Source organism: Nipponia nippon, unplaced genomic scaffold (assembly GCF_047370975.1).
Source record: "Nipponia nippon isolate SJK-2023a ecotype South Korea unplaced genomic scaffold, ASM4737097v1 scaffold_3, whole genome shotgun sequence".
Classification (NCBI taxonomy): domain Eukaryota; kingdom Metazoa; phylum Chordata; class Aves; order Pelecaniformes; family Threskiornithidae; genus Nipponia; species Nipponia nippon.
The window spans coordinates 51,374,645-51,397,298 of record NW_028262347.1 but is presented as its reverse complement, the minus strand read 5'-3'; the positions used below and the strand labels follow the sequence as shown (position 1 = coordinate 51,397,298).

At 41.9% G+C, this 22,654-nt stretch overlaps 2 protein-coding genes across 22 annotated transcripts in view; one reads left to right on the top strand and one right to left on the bottom strand.

Moving 5' to 3' along the window:
* The window catches only part of VEZT (vezatin, adherens junctions transmembrane protein), a 69,832-nt gene extending 51,700 nt beyond the window's left edge, over positions 1 to 18,132 (bottom strand). For 3 of the 20 annotated variants that reach the window (XM_087764333.1, XM_087764335.1, XM_087764350.1), the window contains exons 1-3: positions 17,979 to 18,132; positions 1,556 to 1,690; positions 531 to 704 (exon numbers count right to left, since the gene is read on the bottom strand). In XM_087764333.1, coding sequence (XP_087620459.1) covers positions 531 to 704; positions 1,556 to 1,690; positions 17,979 to 18,014 — 345 coding nt within the window. In that variant the 5' untranslated portion in view covers positions 18,015 to 18,132. Of the gene's footprint in view, positions 1 to 530; positions 705 to 1,555; positions 1,691 to 6,315; positions 6,372 to 8,599; positions 8,745 to 12,877; positions 12,899 to 15,400; positions 15,669 to 17,978 lie in introns of those variants that run through there. The other 17 variants (XM_087764341.1, XM_087764342.1, XM_087764354.1 and 14 more) reach the window with 13 other exon arrangements.
* A 125-nt stretch (positions 18,133 to 18,257) lies between these two features.
* FGD6 (FYVE, RhoGEF and PH domain containing 6) overlaps positions 18,258 to 22,654 on the top strand; it is a 77,919-nt gene continuing 73,522 nt past the window's right edge. For both annotated transcript variants that reach the window (XM_087766540.1, XM_087766539.1), the window contains exon 1: positions 18,258 to 18,474. In XM_087766540.1, coding sequence (XP_087622666.1) covers positions 18,462 to 18,474 — 13 coding nt within the window. In that variant the 5' untranslated portion in view covers positions 18,258 to 18,461. The remainder of the gene's footprint in view (positions 18,475 to 22,654) is intronic.

The window sequence follows — 22,654 nt, the reverse complement described above, 5'->3', positions numbered from 1 at the left end:
CTAACTAACTGTGACTATTACTTGGCTAATTCTTTGAAGCATCTTGAGAACCGAGTAGCAGATATACGTCAAGATGGCACTATTTGAGAAAAGATCCTAAGAAAAGCATCAGCTGTCCTCATTTGCCATATGATGTCCCACATCCACCACAATCTGCAGGGAGACCTTCTGGAGATCTCAGGGCCACTCATATTGCCTGTGTTTGGGAAAAATAGGATGCTCTCCCCAGTTCACTGCCAGCTAATTCGGACGGTGGAACACTGTAGGGCAGGGAAGCAGCAGAGCTTACAAATGAGAGGGAAGGGATCGTGAACTTCTGATTTGAAGATAGCTGAAGAGATATAAAACAGGAACGAACAACAGGAAAACTGAGCTCCAGTGGCAGGTTAAAAGTCACAGCGGGCAAGAATCAGATGACCTAAAGTGCACAAAGGTGGAAACTACTGTAGATGGTGGGGAGAGAGGACAAAGAAATGGTAATTCTTCAGAGGCAATGCATCAACCCATGAATGCTTGGTTTGGGTTCTTACCTGTAAGGTGCTGCCCACCTCAGCCTGCAGCGGCCAGGATGGAGAAGCCTGCGTGGAGGCCCTTCTTCCTCCTAGCTTAGCACATAGCTGGAGCATGTCCACCGAAAACTGAACTCTCCACTGTGGAAGAGGTAGGCAGAAAAATAACTGCTCTTTGCATGCTCCATCTAGGTGCTAAGGAGAAGACAGACCGACTACTGAATTTTCAACATACTTGTTGCAAAGAGATTCCTACATTAGCTGCCTCCAAAGAGGAATTTCCTCACCCACACTACAGCTCCTCATCTGAGTCCCATTGTCTGCACACTACCAATAATAGTAAAATATCATTTATTTTTAACAAGGAAAACAAAAAATGTGTAGGCCACAGTATGTGTTAAATAGCCAAATTCTCAAGCATAATTTTAATACCAAAATGTTTAAAAAAAATCCACAAGCTTTTACTTAAAATGATAGAGAATTAAGAAGTCTGAGCTAATCAGCTGATGATCCGAGTCAGCTGTTACTGTTAGAAGCACAGTTCTAAGCTAAGCACAGTTCTACTGTCTCATTCAGATTGGTTATTGTATTTATGCTTCCCAGAAATCCTCTTTCTTAATATGTTTTGTCACAGAGTAAGTGGTATTTAGCAACTGAATGCCTGAGAAGGGCTGGGAACTATAAATATTCTGTTCCAGAAAATTACAGGTTTTGTTCCCAGAATGTCATGCTAAGCTAACGTAATAATCTCCAGTAAATAAGATAATTTACAACACTCAGAAAATTCACTATCAAAGTCTCTTGTTTCTCTAGCTTACACAAGTGCAAATAAACACTTCAAACTATACTGGCAAACCATGCATTTCCAAGCACATTTGCAGACAAGGTATGACAACTGGTTGGGCTTTTTTTACTTTTTCTTTTCTTTTTTTTTTTTTTTAAATACAGTAAGAGATTTATCTTTATCCCCTCTGATTTTGCCTATTTGTGAAGTAATGTGGTTCTCTTTTGAGAAGATAAATACTCAGGAACAGGAGAGTGCTCACTTTCTGGGCAGCATGCAGAGTCCGTTCTCTTTGGCTTTCTGCTGCTGCACATTGCTCTGCCTTCTGCGACACAGATGAACATACTTCAAAATCCGTGTGTCCCAGATCCTGCAGATATTGGTAGAGTGGGGAATTCTGAAAGAGAGTTAAAAAAGAAAAATGAGAAAAAAACAATGTTGAAAATCATTCCTTGTTTTCCACAAAACACAACTGTGAATACAGCAACCACACAACCAGCAATGAATGGATTGAGAACAGCCCTGCAGAGAAGGACTTTGGGATAGTGGTGGATGAAAAATTGGACATGAGCCGGCAATGTGTGCTTGCAGCCCAGAAAGCCAGTCGGACCCTGGGCTGCATGAAAAGAAGTGCAGCCAGCAGGTCGAGGGAGGTGATTCTCCCCCTCTACTCCACTCTGGTCAGACCCCACCTGGGGTCCTGCATCCAGCTCTGGGGTCCCCAGCACAAGAAAGACATGGACCTGTTACAGGAGGTACAGGGGAGGGCCACAAAAAACAATCAGAGGGCTGAAACACCTCTCCAATGAGGAAAGGCTGAGAGAGTTGGTGTTGTTCAGCCTAGAGAAGGGAAGGTTCCAGGAAGACCTTATTGCAGCCTTTCCATAATTGAAGGGGGCTTATAAGAAAGACGGAGACAGACTGTTTACCAAGGCCTGTAGTGACAGGACAAGGGGTAGCAGCTTTAAACTAAAAGAGTGTAGATTTAGATTAGATATAAGGAAGAATTTTTTTACAATGAGGGTGGTGAGCTACTGGAACAGGTTGCCCAGAGAAGCTGTGGATTCCCAATCCTTGGATGGTCAGGCTGGATGGGGCTTTAAGCAACCTGATCTAGTGAAAGGTGTCCCTGCCCATGGCAGGTGATCTTTAAAGGTCCCTTCCAACCCAAACCATTCTGTGATTCTGTGCAACAGGAAGAAAAAAAAAAAACCAGCACAGTTAATAGCAAAGAAGCCAAAATTTTGCTTTAAGTATCTCCCTTTAGCTTTATCCTGACCGTAATGAAAGAGGCTGCAAGACAGTCAACATACAAAACAATGTGATGAGAAATAAGCATCCAACCAATCAACCTTTCCCATAGCAATATTTTTTCTAGGTTACCTGATAGGGTTTTTTAGCTTATAACTTACATGTTTTCAATAAATAAACTATGTATTTGGTAATATATTTTAAAATATTCTTGTGTGACTCCAAAACACTTAATGACACTATTTTCTTAAAGTTTATGAACATTGAATAGATTATACTTTGAACCACTTCTACTGAAACAAACTTTAAAACTAGAGAACTTTTCAAACTTCAGTAAATGAAGCCTCAGTGTAATCTGATTAGGTACCTAGAGTATTTTACAGAAATGGAAAAACAAATTGGAAAAAGGCTTCTGCTCTCTCTGCAGATGGTAGTAGCACTTCTGGCAAAGGAGTATCATAGTTATTTAAAAAAAAAAAAAAAAACAACGACAAAAAAAACCCCCACCTTTTTTAAGCTGCTGGCAAAACTACTAATTTATAAGAAGTCCTTAATAAAACTTCTTAGAGAAAGTATGGAATTCTGATTGCCAGACAGTGGGTTTTTACATGTTTAGATATTTATCTATACAGACTTCTGAATTTTCTTGTTTTCATCTGCATCAGATATCTAGATTTACTTAACTGTTATTTTTCTGTTGACATCCACATATATGGCAGTATCTATGATAGATTTGATGGAAAGGCTATTTTTGCTAACTCCAGTCCTACTCAGGAGATGTAGAGAGACTTCTTTTTTAAGAACAACGCTCAGCAATCAGTCTTAAATATCCTAGTTGGTTAGGGATTGATTTTGGCCTCCAAAAAGCTTTATCAACATCCCACACTAGTATGCAAACACTAGCAAACTGCATAGGAAGAACACGAAACATTTTAAGAATTCTAACATGCCATCGGTGAGATAACAAAAATATTGTAAGTAAAAAGTAAAAACTTGACAGTAAATACAGTTGCGGAGGTCTGCAGAAACAACCACCAACAGAACATCTACTACAAATTGTTATGTTAACTATCATTAACTTGCTGGTGCAAGTTGTAAAAAAGGCACATCTACCATGACCATGTACCAACGTGGCCGAATCTCAAACGACTGCTTGCCATACAATAAAACTTGGAAGCCATCGTTCATACTAGCTGAACAAATTCTTACCTCTACGGATTTTTTTTTTTAACCCCATCACCAAAGTGCTATTTTGATCACTGTTACCTTTTTAAGGCATGCAAATTCATACATTTGAATGCTCTCCTTGAGTTACTCACAACAAATGCAGTGTCCAGTCATGACCTGAAACTCAAACAGTCGTACCCACTCACAGCCCTGTGCAGGTACAGACAATCCCCCTCACCCACAATGACAATGATTGTGCAGAACGCTAGGATAGGCTAATGACTCAATTCCTTGTGGGAATTTTTTCACTGTGACAACTCAATCCTATCTTTTTCCAAGTACCCTTCCTCCACGGTTGAGTACTTTTTTAAATGCATCTAGCTCTAGTTAAACAATGTCGCGTTCTCGACTGGCTGGAAAGAAGGTAACTTTCTAAGTAGACACTTTACCAGAACTACTTAATTAAAATGGAAAAGAAAACATAATACACTAGAACACTTCTCTTATTTAAGACACTGTTAAAGTAGCTTTAAAACTTCAGGACATAACTCGGAATATGAATGGATATGCATACAGAGCCAGGCTGCGCACTGTCAGCACACCTGGAACAACCTGAACACCCCCACATGAGAGGCTTTAGGGTAGCATTGAGGTTTCAGTCAAAACCAGACAGAATTTTCCCTGTTTAGATGAAAACACGTAGACAAAACACTAAGTGAACAGAGAACGTTTTACTCAAAATCATAGTTTTGATGCTCGCTCTAGGCAGGCCTCCAAGAAAATCATATCCAGGCTCTTGGCAGACCTGTCCATCATCTTGATCATACTTGTCACAAGCAAGGCCAGCCATCATTTGACGCATGACTATTCTTGTACTTTATTGGTACTCACCTACATACAGACAGCTGGCAAAATAACCCAAATATACCAAGGAGTTTTTCCACTAGTATCTCAGGGTGCACCTCGCTTTGGGGTCCGTAATGAGATAATTTTCTAGAAGCTGATGAAGAAAACTGGTCTAATGCTGTTTAGACTGGTTCCATTTCCTCACAAAAATGGATGAAGGCAGGCAGACAGAGACAGAGACTCTGTCCACTGAAGACGGAGAGAATTAGCTAAAATCCCAAATGCCACATTTATTAAGCGAAATATTGCATAGATGTAAGAAGGCTCAGTTCTTCCCTCTTACTAGGTATTTGGCAACATCAAAACCTTCCATCTAACTGTAATTAGTACATTTTCTACTCTACGGAAATAGTAAAAAATACACCATCTCGCCAAACGTTAATGAAACTTTAGCCCCTAGCTAGGATGAATAATTTCATTTGTTCTTGTAATCAAGGTGGAATACAGGCACCTTACTAGGTTTTACACAAATTCCTTCTGATTAACTTTTCGAAGGCTTTTACAGGGTCTTATTATGGGTAGATTTGCATTTTTTTATCACTGCTCGGAACTGGAAATCAGTTTTCTGATTACTGAGTTAGCAAATGATAATGGATTAAAATGTAACTCGAATGTTTATCACATATTCTTTCGAGGAGATAAACATTCTCCTCTTTCAGTTTCTTAGAAAGTACTCGGGTTTCGACAATCCTCCTCTATCACATTTCTCTCACGCCACATGCTTTCTCTTTCCCATTCTTTTCTAAAAGATTATTAGCAGAATTTAAGTGCCCATTGGAAAACCTCATTTTTTATTCACTTAAATGACCAAGAACTATGCTGTGACTAAAATCCCTTACGCTATAAGTAAAACCACCATTGTTCCCCTTTCTGAATCCATTAGTCGCATGTAAGATATGGGTAAAGAAAGCACTGAATAAGAAGTGGGTTGAGGCCCTTGTGAAATTAGATTATTAAGAACCTTAAAGAACTGATCATAAAATTCTTCCATTAAGAGCGAGGTCTCTTGTGTAGCACACTCAGCTTTACATTTTGCTCAGAAAATTTGAAGATTACACTCCTCTTGTATTAGAAATATCACTGATGGCACACATACATTAGCCTGTGCTAAGGTAAAACCACAGACTGTTTATTTATTTATTTATTATATTTCATGTCCTAGATACTGCCCAACTTTAAATGATACTGACAAGCCTGTCACTTGTAAAGCTGTGTGGTCTGTATAACTCACTAAGGATGTCTCCAACAGTCTATAGGAAATTTCTCCCATGACATATGTAAGTAATGGCTAGAAAATCCAGCAAAGGAATTTAAAAAAGTTGAAGGGTAGATTTTATGTACGTGAACATTGACACAAAAGCTCCAATATTCTCAGAGAATCAGAAAATTATTAATTATGCAACTACAGAATTGCAATATGATACCATTAAAATATCCTATTCTATATACTGCTTGTTTCAATACAAGAGACAGAAGTATTATACTTAATGCTTGCGAAGCATTTTTCATCTTCACAAAGCTTTAAAAACAATAATTAAATCTCATAATATGTCTGATGTCCCACAAAATTATAGCTCTGAATTTCTAGCTTACATCTTTACCCAAACCTCTCACTCCTAAATGCCTTCTTTCCCATAAAAAAAGATCACAAATATGCACATATTCTCGCACATGCACTTCTAACTGTGAGAAAAATACCTTGGTTTCAATTCGTGCTGTCATTCATCAGCATTATCAGGCTCAGCTGTTTTCACCTGCAAATGCCATGATAATATTAAAACAATCTACTTGTTGATTGGGGAAAATAGGATGGATCTGCCTTTTTTCCACCTAATTTTCTTTGCCCAAAATTCATGCATTCCTTTTTTCAACAGTCTAACATTAAAAAAAAAAAAAAAGAGCAACTGATTTTACATTTCTGCATATATTACAGATACTACACTTTAAGAAATTCAGGACATATCAGAAAGTTTATCCTTGCAAGTTTTAATAGGTTGTAATTAAAAAAATATATATATAATTTAGACTTGAGAGAAAGCTTTTATGTTAGAACGTGAGGTAAACGGAGAGTAAGGTTGTTTCAGTGGACGGCATGAAAAGGAAATTTAAAATATAAAATCACATCTTCTTACTAATACATCATCATGTTACTCTAGAGGAATCTATTTCCATGTATTTTTGAATCTCTACTTTCAACCACTCCCGACTTAGATAATAACAAGTCATGTTTGACAGTCAGGTTCATTTATTTATTTTTAGTTGTCTCTACTAGAATGACATGGTAATGAATCATTTACAAAGTAGAGAAGAAAAACGGTAACAATTCAGCTTATTGTTATGTTACCATCATACTACCAGTTACTGATGGGAAATATTATCTAAAGTAAGTGAGGATACCAAGATAGGGTTTCTCAGCAATATGCTGCATTTATTTCTGAAGTTTCTTCTAAGTCACTTTCTGAGACCACCTAGATAAAAGAGACAGGCATTACACTTACAGCCAGGGCATTTTTTTATTATGCTACTTGTCCAAAATGTGTGCTGGAAATAGAAAACAGTTCCAGGACCGACAGAAGACAAAATGTCGTTATTCTTTGGTGTACTTCATAAAGATTATACATGGAAAATCTTGTTAGTAAGTGAAGCAAGGTAGTCAGAAACAGTTGATGTACTGAGTAGGAACTTACTTTTTGAAAATTTTAAGAATTAGGGTTTTCTGGGGACTCAGCAGAGACTGACAACAAAAACCCTACTTATCTTTCTTTGACTTTTCTAATTCACTAGTCAGTCATACTGCAAAGCCATTCAATTGTAACTAGACATTTATAGTATAGTATAGGTTTATATAAGCTCCCATTTCCAGAATCAAGAAAGAAAATCCTTTCCTCCTCATTCATAACTCCCCGAGCATATTTATTTTAGATCCATACTACTAAAAATTATTTCACTCACATACATGTGTTTAGTTTCAACTCTCCTTTTGTCATTGTTAAAAGTGGTTGAGTCTGATTCTAAACCCAAGATACATTATGCAGGATTAAGGAACAGTCTACTATATTAGTTTTGTTCTTTAACCCTTTCCCAATGCTTATTTTAATGCCACTTGCCACACAGCACCGACTTAGAAAAAAACATAACCTAAACTGAAGACTAAAGATTGTGTTTGCAACTCTAAGCCTACAGTAAAAATAAATACAAAAAAATCAAAACCAAGCCAAACATTAAAAGATAATCAAACATACATAACATTACCTACTGCTATGTGATGGAACGGTTGTTATAGCAGAGGATTCCCTAGCTTTGGAAAAGAGCTTACTTTTGATAGATATCTACTCAAATACTTACATCTATTGCAGCCTTGCAAGCACAGATATTGCGCTTTAATATGTGAGGCATTTTGTGTGTATTCTGACAAAAACCTTTCCGATCACAAATTGCATTAAGACACTGTTAGCTTTCATAGCCTTGTTACAATAGCAGCTGAAAACCAAAGCCACACCCAAATTATTTTTGCTGATGCATCATGAAGTAAATGACTCAGGATTTCTCCATTAGAGACAGGGGCTTCCCACACCCAATGTTCTTTACTACGATAAAATTTACTACCTAGTAAACCCCTGCTCTAGTTTCCAACCATAGCTAATGGAGCAGATTAACTTTAAAAATAATATTTAATGCCATCGCACAAAGTAAGAGGTTTAAAGATCTCTTCTTGAAATACAGATGTTTTTCCAAAGCTGAGGTTTCCAATATGCCAAAAACACTGTGCGAGCTTAAAGCTTAAACCACCTCCAAAATAACTACAAGTTATAAATTATCAGTTAAAAAAAAAAAAAAAAAAAAGATTAAACATTTCTACCACAGTGACAGAAAAGGCTAAGAGATGCTGAACAGGTGGCTAAACTCAGAACAAAATAAACAGTAGAGAAATCTCCCTCCCTCTCTCAAAACACAGATTTGAAGAAGTGGAGCTAACACTCACAGACAGTGCAATCTTTGTCTCCTGGAAGAGGGTATTCCATTTTTCTCGTCGGTACTGCTCCCATGCACCTGAGAGAATCTCGCCCACCTCCCCGTTTCTTTCCGCTTGTCCCTCCAGGATGCCCCGAGCCGAGGATGAGAAGCAGCCGTCAGTGTAATTGCACCTGCGCCCCTGCACAGTAGCATTTTCCTGACGGCATCAGCGGATGCAGTTTGAAACTTCCCAGGATCGTGCGATTTCTCCTGACTAACGTGGCTTTCTGACTGGGGGGAGGGAGATGAGGATGACAGATTGCTAAAGGCTTTTAAAAAGGTACTGCCTGAAAGAATTATTGCACATCGATCTTATACGCAGCCATTAATAAGACTTTCCAAGCAACAGTATTTAAAAGCCTTGGTCATATCCTCCTGGCTGGTAACCGCCTCCTCCTGTGCTCCGACTGAGAAAGAGCCAGGCGCTGACAGGGCTAATATTAGACAATGACTTCAAGGCAGCGAAAGAGTCATTTAAATTTCCTGTTCTGCTTTCACCACCACAGGAGCGCAGGCCTTAGTTTTTCCAGCACTACTGTATCCTCTCATTTAGAAGCAGGCTCCGAGAACTACTTGGAAGCCATTAATCTGTTACTGTTCCCGGATATTTTCTGATGTACAATATATATCTAATTCTGCATGCATCCATGTGTCCTGAAGAGTTAGGAAAGTTTTATAGCCTGTGTACAGTTGTGTATCACTTGGTCTGTGACATGGGAAAGCTCTTTCCTTTGCATTCTCAGCAGGTGGTTGCACATTACCGCCATTGTGGAAAAGCCTTAGAAAGAAATATTACATACTAGACAAAGCCCTGAAACTCACTGAGAGCTCTGCGTTATTTACCCATTCAAAAGTGGAACTGCATATACAGGTGAAAAGCTGAGCAGGACCTTTCTGACAAGGACAGAGATGAAAAGCACCTGAAAAACTGAAAGTGGTAAACGTTACCTTCCCTGGAGAAGAGGGTAACAGGCCAGCCAGATTCTGTACCCAAAGCTTTGGGTGGGAAGTCACTGATCACGCAGGTCATCGCACTAGGCTGATACAGGAAAACTGGTTTGTTTTATACCAGTTACTAACAACTCACAGATTTTACCCTTCACTTACATTCAAAACTAAATTAATGAAGTCAATGCATCTGGTAAACTAGCGGCGTATTTCTGAAACATTTTGGAAACCTCTTTAAAACACCAGCTCCAAAGAATGAACTTGTTTATCCATTATAAATCATGTTAATTCTGACTCCTACTGACAACACACTGTAAGCAAACTGAAGTGAAAAGCATCCAAGAAACCAAAGAGTCAATCACATTATAAAGACTAAAAGAAAAGTACAGTGAGTCTTTTTTTTTTATTCAAGTGTCTCAAGGAAGTTGATTCATGACTTGAAGTTGTGAGAGCAGTACTGCAGTATTAACCCTCCCATAAACATGACCCCACAGCGCTTAATACAGAAGAGGACTACAAAATTTTTGGACCAACAGACCTCAAAATTTGCTATGGATCATCATGTACTTTTGTCTTCAAATTTTCTATTAAAAATAATAAAGGCAATATGGGTTCACACACCATATGGCCCATATAATACTTTTCTCTATCTGTTCAGATACAACATTAGTATTATTGAAAAATGCCTGAGGAGTTTACCTGGCCTCCGCAACAACCAGACTGCTCTTTACACAGTTTTAAGCTTGCGGTTTCTTTTATTGTCTCTCTAATATCACGTGCCTCCCAGCCATGTGATGAAAAGAAGCACAGCCTGTCCTCCTCTTCCTCTTAGCGGACTGCTGAGAAGCAAAATATCCAAAATAGTCTATCCGTCACTAGTCCAGGTGCTTCTACGGTACACTGCAATTTGCAGCAGAGGTATCTCCCTAGGCTACATTTACATGCCCAATTTAATCTGCCATTACCAGTAGGTGCAGATGAAAGCTGCAGTGCCATTTTAGAACACTAATGGTAATATTTATACAGCCAAATGGTGAGATGGAACAAGGAACTGACCTGATTGTAAAAATAAAAAAAAAAAAAATCTTTTTTTTCTTTCTCAGGCAGGTTAGTTTATACTCTAATCAGTCTCCTGAGCCAGCTTACAGCATCACCCACAAATCTAGGCACCAGCATAAGGAAGAGGATGGGAATAAGCCGGAAAAGAGGAGTGAAGCCCAAACACTTCTTCTGGCAACAGCCCACACTTCAGGCAGGCAAAGCATAGTCTCAGAAACAGCTCATCAGAATGGCAAGCGAACTGTGGTTTTGACAGAACTGTGTATTTAAAACTGGCTTTATTTCATGCGCACGTATAAAATGAGAGTATTGCATCTTTAGTCCACCCAATATTTGGTGAGAAAAATCCTGTTGAGGGAGCATTACTGACACTACCAGTGAAGTTGTGTGAATATCCTTTTTCAGCTTCTTCTTCTTCCTAATTTATAACATTTGAAACATTATTTTTTAGAATGCAACATTTATAAGCCTGATGCTTGACAAAAATCACATTACTTTGAAAGTCCTAAAGTTTTCAGGTTTTTGAATGAATGTGACTTAAACTTTTCACCACAACAAAGTTTCTGAGGTTAGGTTTCCTGGGGTTTTCGTTTGTTTTTGTTTCATTTTTTTAAACAAAATAATTTTAGAACAGCTCAGTTTGGTTGGAGAAAGCATTTGTGAAAACAAACATCACTGGGTGTTTTGATAAAAGCTACATTTGGTTTAAAAGAGTTCAGATGAGGATTTGAACATCTCAATTTAGTGATGCGCCAGTATTCTAAGCAAAGAAAAAACATATTTTAGACATGCTTTACTATTGTAGGCATACAGAAAACACATCAGCTAAAGGCTGCTCTGAATATAGTTGTATTATGCTGGGAACTGGTGGTGCCTCTTGCTGGAATCTCTCTTAAATCTTCCAGAAATCTGTATTTCAGAACGTTGTATGTAGGCATCCTCCACGCCCCTCAGCGCCAAGCAGCATCTTGGCTTGTTGCCTAAATATGCAGTGAGAATTGTCTTTCTGAACCTGACATTTGAACGCATTATGATGTTGCCCTGTATTTCCCAAGCACTTTTGTCCCACGTCTCTCCCAAATGGACTCCACCATTCCTACCTCCTCCCCACACAGGCCAGACCCAGGGCCAGGCAGCTGCCAGCTCTGCTGAGCCCTGGAGCTTCCTTTCTCTCTCAGGATGGCATGCTGCTTTTGTAAAGCACTTCACTGTTTTCAGGACTCATTTTTCACATCAGCTTCTTCCACTACAGTAAGAAGACAAAGAACGCAAAGCATGTCTCTCCAAACTCTGGAAAGGGTAATTCCATTTCTGTGCATATTTTCCCCCAATGATGGGTAGATGACTGCTTGAGCAAGGGCTGGCTGTGACATGAGAGCATCTGTTATACGTTCAAAATCTTTGTTCTGAGTTTGTGGGTTCCAATTCTAGGTTCAGTAGAGCTGTGTTCAATATTTTACATAGATACAAACTTTTGAATTTGGACATGAGATTTTTGAATCTCTTTGCATTCCTCCTTAGCTTGTTTTCTTTTTAAATACAGATTAGTATGGATTCCGAGATTTGATGCAGATAGGTGAGCCAAAGAAAGTCTCATTTTGTTAATTTGCTATTATTCTCCCATTTGCACAATATAAAATTTGAAGTCGGGAAAGATCACATATACTATTTATATTGGTTTTTTCAGTCTGGGATTTCTAAGGGGACAAACAACAAATCCCAAATTTAAAAGTCTGGAGTCATGATCAGATCCTCTAGATCTAGAATAAAAGATTAGATTCAACTGTGACACTAACATCATGACGCTCAGCCAGACTTTAGTGGGGTTATTCTTTAACATGTATTTCCACTAGTACTGAAATAGCCAGTGAATAGCAACATTAAGTAAATAATATGGACAGAACTGGTTATAGGAATGGCACAAGACTCTTGAGTTAATTAAAACAATGTCAAGTGAGGAAAGCTTTCTTTCCTAACTAAAACAAAAAAAAAAAAAAAAGAGAGAGAGATGTTTATGGCAATGAAAATGAGTACTGTATTTTACACAATTCTACACACAAAGCTTTATATTTCAAACACTGTGTATGAAAAAGCCCTTAAAAATCCAAGCGGGTGGCAGTTTGACATTGTGGGTGTCAAAATCTCACTTTTTTTGTGCAATCTGGTGAAAAATCTTCCACGGATTAACTTTCTTCTGCAAACACAGCATTAAAATGGAAAACGAAAAGTCAGCTCTCACCTTTCCACCAGAACCATATAGCTGACACAGTCAGGAAGACTTTCTGGGATTAGGTTCCAACAACAGTCTGGGTGAACCTGAAGGAAGGAGCATCTCACACACGAGGAAAGGCTGAGCGAGCTGTGATTGTTCAGCCTGCAGAAGAGAAGGCTCAGCGGGATCTCCTCAATGTATGTAAATACCTGAAGGGAGGGTACATAGAAGATGGAGCCAGGCTCTTTTCAGCGGTGCCCAGCGGCAGCACCAGAGGCAATGGGCACAAACTGAAACACAGGAGGTTCCCTCTGAACATCAGGAAACACTTTTTTAAGGTGAGGGTGACTGAGCACTGGCACAGGTTGCCCAGAGAGGTTGTGGAGTCTCCGTCCTTCAAGATATTCAAAAGCCATCTGGACATGATCCTGGGCAACCGGCTCTAGTTGGCCCTGCTTGAGCAGGGAGATTGGACCAGATGACCTCCAGAGGTCCCTTGCAACCTCAACCATGTGATTCTGTGCACATACCTTTAATATGTAAAATGTAAAAACCAAACGTGCAAAAGCTCATTAAAATATAGGACAAATGACTTAGCCGGAAGCAGAAATTGGGAGCTGAAAATACACTCAAAGAGCAGTGTTGGGATCACCTTCATCCCAGTGTTCTGGAAGAATGGGCACAGGTGATCAAAGATCCAGCAGAAAGGATTTTTAATCTATAAACTCAAAAGTGGAAAAAAGCAAACACAGTGCCTATATTTACAAGGAGAAAAAAGCAATCAGGCATATGCCAGGCCTATGAATCTGATCAAAAGCCAGCATGCTACTGAGAATAATTATTCTTGCAAAATTCAAAGACAAAGAAGAAAACAGATGATCATCAAAGAAGATATCACATGGATTCACCAGACGTAGATTGTGCCAAACTCACTCGACATCTTTCTCTGACAAGACAGATGATTTTTCTAGGTAAAGGAAATGCAGGAAGTTTATACGGACTTTTTATACTGTGCCATACGGGGTATGGACTTTTGATACTGTGCCATATCAGTTAAGATGAAAAAGATGGGAAAGGAACCAAATATGTAGATGGCAGAGATAACAGTGGGTTATGCTGAACAGAAAGCTATCAGATCAGAAGGTTACTAATGGAGTTCCTAACGAATGAGTCTTTGGTCAAAGCTTTTGAATTTTCCTTAATTAACCTTATACCAAAAAAGCATGCTAATGAAATTTCCCGATAACACCAAGTAACATCATAGACACAGAAAAGGATTGACACATCATACAAAAAGAACTGGATGACCCTGAGTGGGTACTGATAATGGCATGGAATTTAACATTAGACAACAGCAAGACCTTACACAGAGGGACTAATAAAAACAAACTCTCCAATAATGTGGAAGCTGTTGATAAAAATAAGGACAGACATGAGTGGTTACCCTCTCCTGTTACAACCAAGTCAAAGAGTATGAAGACTTGAAAAAGTTGTTTGTAGGCCTAAGATGCAAGAAACAAATTATTCCCAGCAGAAGCAAGTGAAAATAGTTGTACAAGACTCCAGCAAGAATGCCAAGTACCATGCTGTGAGCTCAGGTAAAGAAAGATGAACTCAAACTGAAGCAGACGTAGAAAAACCCCGAAAACCAACCAAACAAAACCAAACAAACCAAAAATGAAGAACAGGAAAATCTGTTTTGTGAACGGAAGCTAAAATATATTGGATTACTCAGTTTAGCAAAATCCCTAGCCAGGATAAGATTGCTTTCTATGAATACATTAGGTGAGGTAAATTCTAGAAAAATATAAGAACTATATATGCTAATGGACGATATTAGCAGAAGTGCAAGTAGGTATGAAGTGGCCATGAATAAATTTCAAGTCAGAAATTAGATGGCAGTTATTAACTATGAAAGCAATGAAGTTCCCACTGCAATAATGATGCAGAAATTTAGCCAGTTTGAACAAGGAGCTTCTTTAATTTACACTTTAAAAAAAGAGAACAAGGAGGAGATGTCATTGTCCAAACAATAACAATAACAACAACAAACCCTAACACAATTCCAGTCTCATATCAAAATACACAAAACACTTCAATTTTCCAGAGGACTCTGGGGTACACTGTAACTGCAGTGCACACTACACTGTAACCACAGCATTCCATCTTGTAGCTCATTTTGTAAAAAACTCATCTCAAGTAACAACATCAAATTTCCTATCTCATGGTCTCCCTTAATAAATTAAGACAGACATTAATAAAAAAATATCATTCATTGTTCCTCCATTTTTCAGTACAATCTGCTCTACACTGCAACAATTTTTAATTTGACACACTGCTGGCCGATGAGCCCGGGCCAAGCATATTGGGGGCACCTCTGTGTTTCTTGGGTTCTGTTCCCTCCCCCCCGTATTTGCAGCATTTTAATTACAAGAGCAACTGGTTGTAACAAACGCAAGAACTGAAGTGCTGAGGACTATGCAGTTGGTGAATGAAAGTCGCTGGCTGCTGTAGGAATTCATTTATAAACTAGAGTATGGCAGCACTTACCGGATAAAGTAAAATGCCCATTGCTCATTATTGTTCAGTCACAATGATCTGCAACGGCTCTTGAACCGGATGGAAAACACTGCTTTCCCAGGGCAGTGATACCATGTTTGTGCTTCCCTTCCTTCAGAGATACATTAATGTAAAAGATACTTTGATAGTGAGAAAAATGATCAGTCCTTGGAAGCTCATAAATATCTATCTGTGGGCCATCATCTATTTGACGCTGCAAAATTCGTAATGCAGACAACTGTCATTGATGTATTCAGGGCCTGTTGGACGGAGCTACGACCTGAAAAATGTGCAGAAAATAACACTGGGCATAAGTGTTGTGTGCAATAGGTGAAGCATTACGCATTTGCTTCTCTTCCCTCTCTTACCCATTCTGTTGGGTATTCAAAACATGAAGGACCACTTCTTTCCTGATTATGCATTTGTTAGCAGACCACTACTGCTTATAATATTGACCACTATCTTGTTCACAAGAGCTCCAAAAGCACAGAGAAAACAGCTGTTCACAGTAACCTAGGTCTAAATGCTGAAGGCCTCCTTGCAACAGTGATCACAGACAAACAACATGACGTACCAAGGTGCAGAAAAATATAGTTGCTTAAGAGAAACCATAAATAATTAAGGGAGAGAGTTTAGGGCCCCAAAAAAAATTAAACCAGTAATTAAAAAATAAATACCTTGTAGCAATAACTACCCAAATATTTTTCAGCTCCTTGCTAATGCTCATCTCTGGCTCATCTGTGTGGAGTATTGTCCTGGTTTCAGCTGGGATAGAGTTAATTTTCTTCCTAGTATGTTCATAATTCTCTGTGGAGCCTTCATTTTACAATAGCATGAACCCTGCTGAGCACTTCTGAAGATAATTTTTGCGGGCATTTCAACATTATCAGCAGGTATCTCACCCAGCTCTGCCCCCCAACCAATCAACCACAAAAAAAAAAAAAATCTGTATTTTTCTTACTGTTGCTTATCTGATGTTACAGTTGTACCATAATATACGAAAGATACGTTACTACGTCACTCGGTATACCTATAAGTGTGTATATATACATACATACACACACTTAACACAGTAATATATCAAAGAGCCTTTACTAGTGACAGCAATCCACTCCCAAAATGCTAAGAAAATAGTGAAGTGCATATGCACGTGCAGGGAGATCTTTTACTCCCTCTGCAGCAGAACTTTTTTCAATAAAAACAGTAACTGCTGCATGAACTGTGGAACTGTAAAATGAGTATCACTTTTACTGAAGAAGGAAATACAGAGGGCAGGCATTATACCCGTGAAATAAATTCTCTCCATGGATTTATGCCATTGAAGGAAACAATTTAACATAGCGGCAATATAAATAACAGATTTTATTGTTAGAATTCAAGGTTGGTTGTGGATAAACACAAAACTTTGTGGTAGAGACCAAAGCCATATACAGGTAGTACTTACACAGCTGGGAAAAAAAAAAATCATTCCTTATGCAAGGAGCTTTTTGCATCCTGGTAAAAACAGAAGCCTTATTACTATTATAATAGTCAATAATTTTAAAGACAGTATTTCTCTATAACCACTTTCTCTGTACACCTGCAAAACCAGGTGTGCTCTCCATGAAGACGCAATTACATGTACCCGCTGCAAACTGATCTGATGTTATCGAATTGCAACAGCAGATATATATATATATACTGTTTTCGATAAGTCCAAGATGATATTGTAGCCTCATTATCTAACAAAACATGCAATATAATTGTGAAAGTTTTATGCAAATCCTGTAAATAATATAAACACTAGAAAGATAAGGTGGTTTCAGTACCTGCTACACAGATGAGTGTGTGCTGAAACGTACCTTTTAAGTGAATTACACCGATTTAGAAGCAGGATTTATTAGCTACACAGCGGATTGACTGTCTTTGCCCCCACCCCCAGCTCAGCGCAGCGCGGTGCGAGGCCTCCCGCGGGCGCTGCGCTCTCTGCACCCGCAGTTCCCGGGCGGTGCCGCCGGCGCCCCGGCCGCCCCTCGCCCCTCCTCAGCCCCCAGCGATCCTCCGGGGCCGGCGCAGGCGGCTCTAAGGGAGCGCCCGCCGCCAGGGGCCTCCCGCTCCGCCGCGCTTCCCGCTCACGCAGCTCGCCGGGCCGGTGGCCCGACCCGCGGGGAGAGGCAGCCCGGCCGGCGCCGACCCGCGCAGCCCAGGCGGGCCGCCGCACAAAGGATCGCCCCTTCCCGGCCCGGCCCCCGGCCCCTCTCCCGCCCTCGGCCTGCGCGGAGGGCGCAGCGCCACGCCAGTCCCCGGGCTGCTCTTGAACGCGGGACGCCCCACGCCGTCCCGCCGAGCACCGCCCCGGCCTGCCGCTGCCGCTGCCGCTGCCACCGGCTCCCGCCCTTCCCCGCTCCCCCGCCCGCCGCAGGCTGCCGGCGGCAGGCGCTGCCCCCGGGCCGGGCCCCGCGCCCGCCTCACGCCCAACGGTCACCTCGGGCCGCCCGGCGCACGCCGCCCCCGGGGGCCGCGGCGCAACGCCCCGGCGAGGGGCGGAGAGAGACGGGCCCAACCCGCCCCGGGTCGCCCCCGCGCCCACCTCAAACACCACTTCTTCGTCAAACTCCGGTGTCATCCTTCTCCGCCATGCCACCCCCTGCGGGCACTCTGGGAAACGGAGTCCGCCGCGCCGCCGGCGACCCCTCCCCGCCCGGCCCGGCCCTGCCTGGCGGCGGGGGGAACTACGGCCCCCAGAAGGCTCGGCGAGGCCCCGCTTCCGGGCGCCCCGTGGGCGGGGCTGTCGGTGGGCGGGGCCGGGCCGGGCCGGGGCGGGCCGCGGGCCCGGCAGGGGGCGCCGCCGGGCGGTGGCGGGGCAGGCGGCGGGCGCTGCCGGCGCTCACTCTGCCGCCAGCCGCGGGGCGGGATGCGGCGGCGGGCGGGGGGTGCGGCCGCGGCTGCTGCTGCTGCTCCAGGCGGTGCTGGGTGGCGGCGCGGGGGAACAATGGGCTCCTTCTCCTCGGCCCTCAGGGGGGCCGTGGCGTAAGGGACGAGGAGAGGGACGGCGCGGCGCGTGGGGAGCACCATGAGCTCCGCCGGTGAGTGCCCGGGGAAAGTTTGGGGAGCGGCGGTTCCCTTCCGCCAGCCCGGCCAGGGAGCCTCGCCTCACCCCGCGGCGGCCGGGGAGGTTCGCCGCGGCCGCCCGGCGGTGCCGGCGCGGGACGGGAACCGGAGCCGCCGCCGCCGCCGCGCTCCTCGTCCCGGCGGCGCCGGGCGGTTGCGCCCGGTTCCCCCCCGCCCCGCACCGCCGCGGCGGGGCCGGGCGCTGCGACCCCCCCTCGCCCCGGGGGAGGCGCGGGGAGGCGGGCTGGGCGTGCGGGCACGTCCCGGCCCCGGCGGCCGGCGCCGCGCCGAGCTGAGCTGAGGCGGGCTCTCCGCTCGCCGCCCGGCGGCCGGCTCTGGCCGCGGTGTCCGGCCGAGGGGCTTCGCGCCTCTTCGGGCGAAACCTGCCAAGAGCCTCCGCCGGGGAGAGGGGGTTTTCTGGCGGGAGGGCCAGCGGCGGGGTTCGGGTCATCGCTCCGTCGGACTTCGCGGAGCTGCGAAAGTTTGCGAGCTCCGGCTCTGCGGCAGGGGCGTCCCTGCCCTCCGCCGGCTCGTACAAGCCGCAGCCCCCACGCAGAGCCCGGGGTGCTGGAAAGCGCTCGCTGCTGGCCTCCCTCCCTTCCCAGCTGCTGGTGGGAACTGACCGACTCCAGTGCTTCCCTCACCTTGCCCCCCCCCCCCCCCCCCCCCGTTCTTGACCGCTGCCAATTTTATGGCTAACAGAGCTGCGAGGCAAACTTTTGCTTGAAAACAAGAGCTCCCCGCGTTTAAGGGAGTTTCTCCTATTTTTTGTTTGTTTGGCTGCGCGGTGGTGTGCTGTTAGTACTTCTGTTCACCCGTCTGTTAGATTAGTGGATTCCTTTCTTAGTCTGCTCGAAGACAAGAATAAGAGTTGTCTCTGCGTTGAAAATATGCCGTGTGTAAGTTATGATGTATTGGGTGGAAACACAGCTAACTACAGCGTGAACCTGAAGCAGCGAAGGGCTTCCTGTAAGGGGGGGGTGGGTGTGTGTTCTAAAAAAAAAGCAACACACAGACATGAAGCAAAAACATCAACCTAATTCTCAGTGTTTTCCTCTCAAACATGTCAAATTGTTAGCAAGTCCAGCATTAAGTAAGTTATCTGGGTTAAGTGAATCGGAATTTACTGGAAAATAAAAAAGAGCTATTTAATGTATCTTTCTGCTCTGTTGAATATATTTCCACTTTTAATATATATGATAGAACTGATTTTGCTTAGATCTGGAAAGACATGTAATAAAGCAGGATATCATCTACTTAGCAGCTGCATTGTATGTTCATGTTGTTTAGTAGCACTGCTGGTAGTACAATTCACTGCTGCTCTTTTTTTGAGTTAAACAGCTGTGCAAATAAAAGATACGTGTTAGGGGGTGCTCAAGAGCTTACAGCTGGGCTGTTAAAATTTGATATGGTACTAAGTTTCACAAAGTTGGATAGATTTTCAGCACTGAACAGTGATTTCAGGACTTCTAGAGCTGAGGTTGTGTGACTGAGTCTCTGTTTTAGATTATGTTGTGAGGGTGTTTGTGGGGAAGGTGAGGAGGAAGGGGTCTGGTGAACAAAGTCACTTAGAAAAAAGAGAAAGGGATGCTGAGGAATATCAGTAGGAAGAAAGTGGGACAGTTTCATGGAAAATGTGAATTTTAGCAGGGATTTGAAGGGAAAGGCGTAGAGAGAGTCCTGGTGGGCAGGAAGGGGGAAGCTGAGGGATATGCAAAGGCTGTTGGAGAGGAGATGAAGAGTATTTTGTGTGTGATAGATTATGTGAGGATAAAAAAAATGTATGGGGAACAGGTGAAACAAGATTAGAGATTCACGATCCTGCTGTCAGTGTCATGACAGCTTTTGACGTTTCAGTTAAGGAGCTCATAGGCAGGGTATGAAGAGACTGAGGACTGCCAGAAGACAGTTCTGAAGGTTTAATATCCGTCTCTTTGTATTGCTGCAGAATTTAGCTCCTGAAATATATAGACATGCTTTATAAAGCTATTGCTGAAATAAAGACATACCAACTCCTATATTTTAATTTCAGTCCTGTGATCTATAGGATCTATTTCCTACATTGAAATTATTTAGCTTGTGAATTCAGTTATTACTCTGGTTTCTGCTACGTAAGCTAGCTTTTTGACAACTGACTGGTAATACAGCTTTTCAGTAGAAATGTTATCCTGTGTGAAGGCTTCAGATGGAGTCTGAAATGCCTAGAAATCCTTCTGCTCTTCCTTCAGTTTAACTTGAAGGTCTTGAGCGTCTCTCTCTTGTGTCTTGCTTTAATGTGCCTCTGGAATAAAGCAACCTGGTACAGCATCATCAGTATTGATTTAATATTTTTAAGTAGGATTTGCAGATATGAGTGACTTCAGCTTGATACGCAAGACTCTCTGAAAGAGAGACACTGTGCTACTTGAGGGAGCTATGGTAGGGAGAGAAATACCAAACACAGCTTCTGTCCATGGACAGAAGTTGCAAAAGGTCGAACGTTGATAACCCAGCCTTAACTCCACTCCAGCTTGCCTTTTGCCTTTCTAAATAATGCAGTGCATTTTCAGTTTATTGCTATATATCTTTTCTAGTTCCTCCACAGAATTGTTTCATTTAAATCTCACTCCAGAGCTGGATGTCATTCAGTGATAGGTGAAGCAGTTCTTTCATAGCTGTTGCTTACACGTATGAAGATGTATATGTAAATCTGGACTTGTTAGAACTAAGGAACTATAGCACTTATTTAAAATACTTCTAGATAATTTAAAAATTATCTTATTGTAATGATCAACCTGTATTTTGGTTTTAACCTTCTTTTATAGTTATTCTCTCATTGCTTTCTCATGTACTGCATATTCTTTATATGCAATGCTGATGAATGCGCATTTACTCATTTTCTGCCTGGAACTATTGTGCTGTCTTCAAGTATGTGCTTTGCCTTTAAAAGGGAAAAACAAAAGCTCAGAGTTATGAGTTTGACATTTATTATTTCTTGCTGAAGAAACAGTCCTTATATGTGAATCTATACAGCTTATTTAATGTGGGCAGAATATATAGCTTAGACTTGAAATCTGAATTGACAACAGCAATGAGAAATATGTAGTGTGTTTTAATGTCAAAAATGTAATTCAGATGGAAAAAAAACATAGCAAGAAGGGCGGGGGAAATCAACATGACTTTTCCAGTCAAACTTCATTGCTTTCAAGGATTGAAAAAATGAGGCCTACAGGGTTTAATGTCCCTTTAACCCTCTAATATGTCAAGTCTCGTTAAAGTTACTCAGCTCTATCTCTGCATGCGATCTTAAAAGCTTGTTTATTCATCTCTTGTCCTTACTCTAAAGTTATCCCCAACTTTCCTGTTCTATTTCAACAAGTCATTGAACAACCTGAGATTTTTGAAATTAATGTTTTCCTTTTGCAGTTTATTTAGGATGATTTCTAAAACCATAGTGGCTTGGAAACCATCGTTTTCCCCTTGTATTTTAAAAACTACACGTGTTATCTTCCGGGATGTCATGACTCACTCCTTTTTTTGTTTTCTTTTAAGCATTTTGGCACCTGAGAAAATCAGAGCCTTTGCATAACGAGAAAATAAATACATATTTGCAGGAAATAAATTAATGATCTCAGAATACTTTTTTGAGGTGTTTACCTAATGAAACTTTCTTTCTGTAACTGAAAGCAAAGTAATTGAACTGAAAAGCCGTGTTGTGAGTCATTAAAACTTAAGTTGCTGGAGAACAGGAGTTTTAAAATATTTTCTCTCTTTCTCTGTGCGGTGTATTAACTACCATCACAATAATCTCTGACTGTGTCCCAAATATATAGCAATAATTATATCTCTCTCTACACGCTTTGTAAAAGCTGGATTGGCTTTCTTGTTTCGTGTCTATGAGTTGTAGCATTTTATGCCAAAAGTCGTCCCAGAAACAGTAAATTGGCTGCTGGAGCAAGCTCCTCCTTCGCGTAAGAAAGAAGAGCACATTGATCCCTTGGTAGATACCTTCTGGGCATCGTTTTATTTTCATATATAGCCTACAGATGTGATTTCCCAACTCTGAGAATAGCATATGCATATGTAAACAAGGTGCCCTGAGAAAGCCAATATGTACGTTTACAGTAGGCCAGCTGCTAACTGGTAACTGTTTCAAGCCCTTTCCTTTGCTTTTCA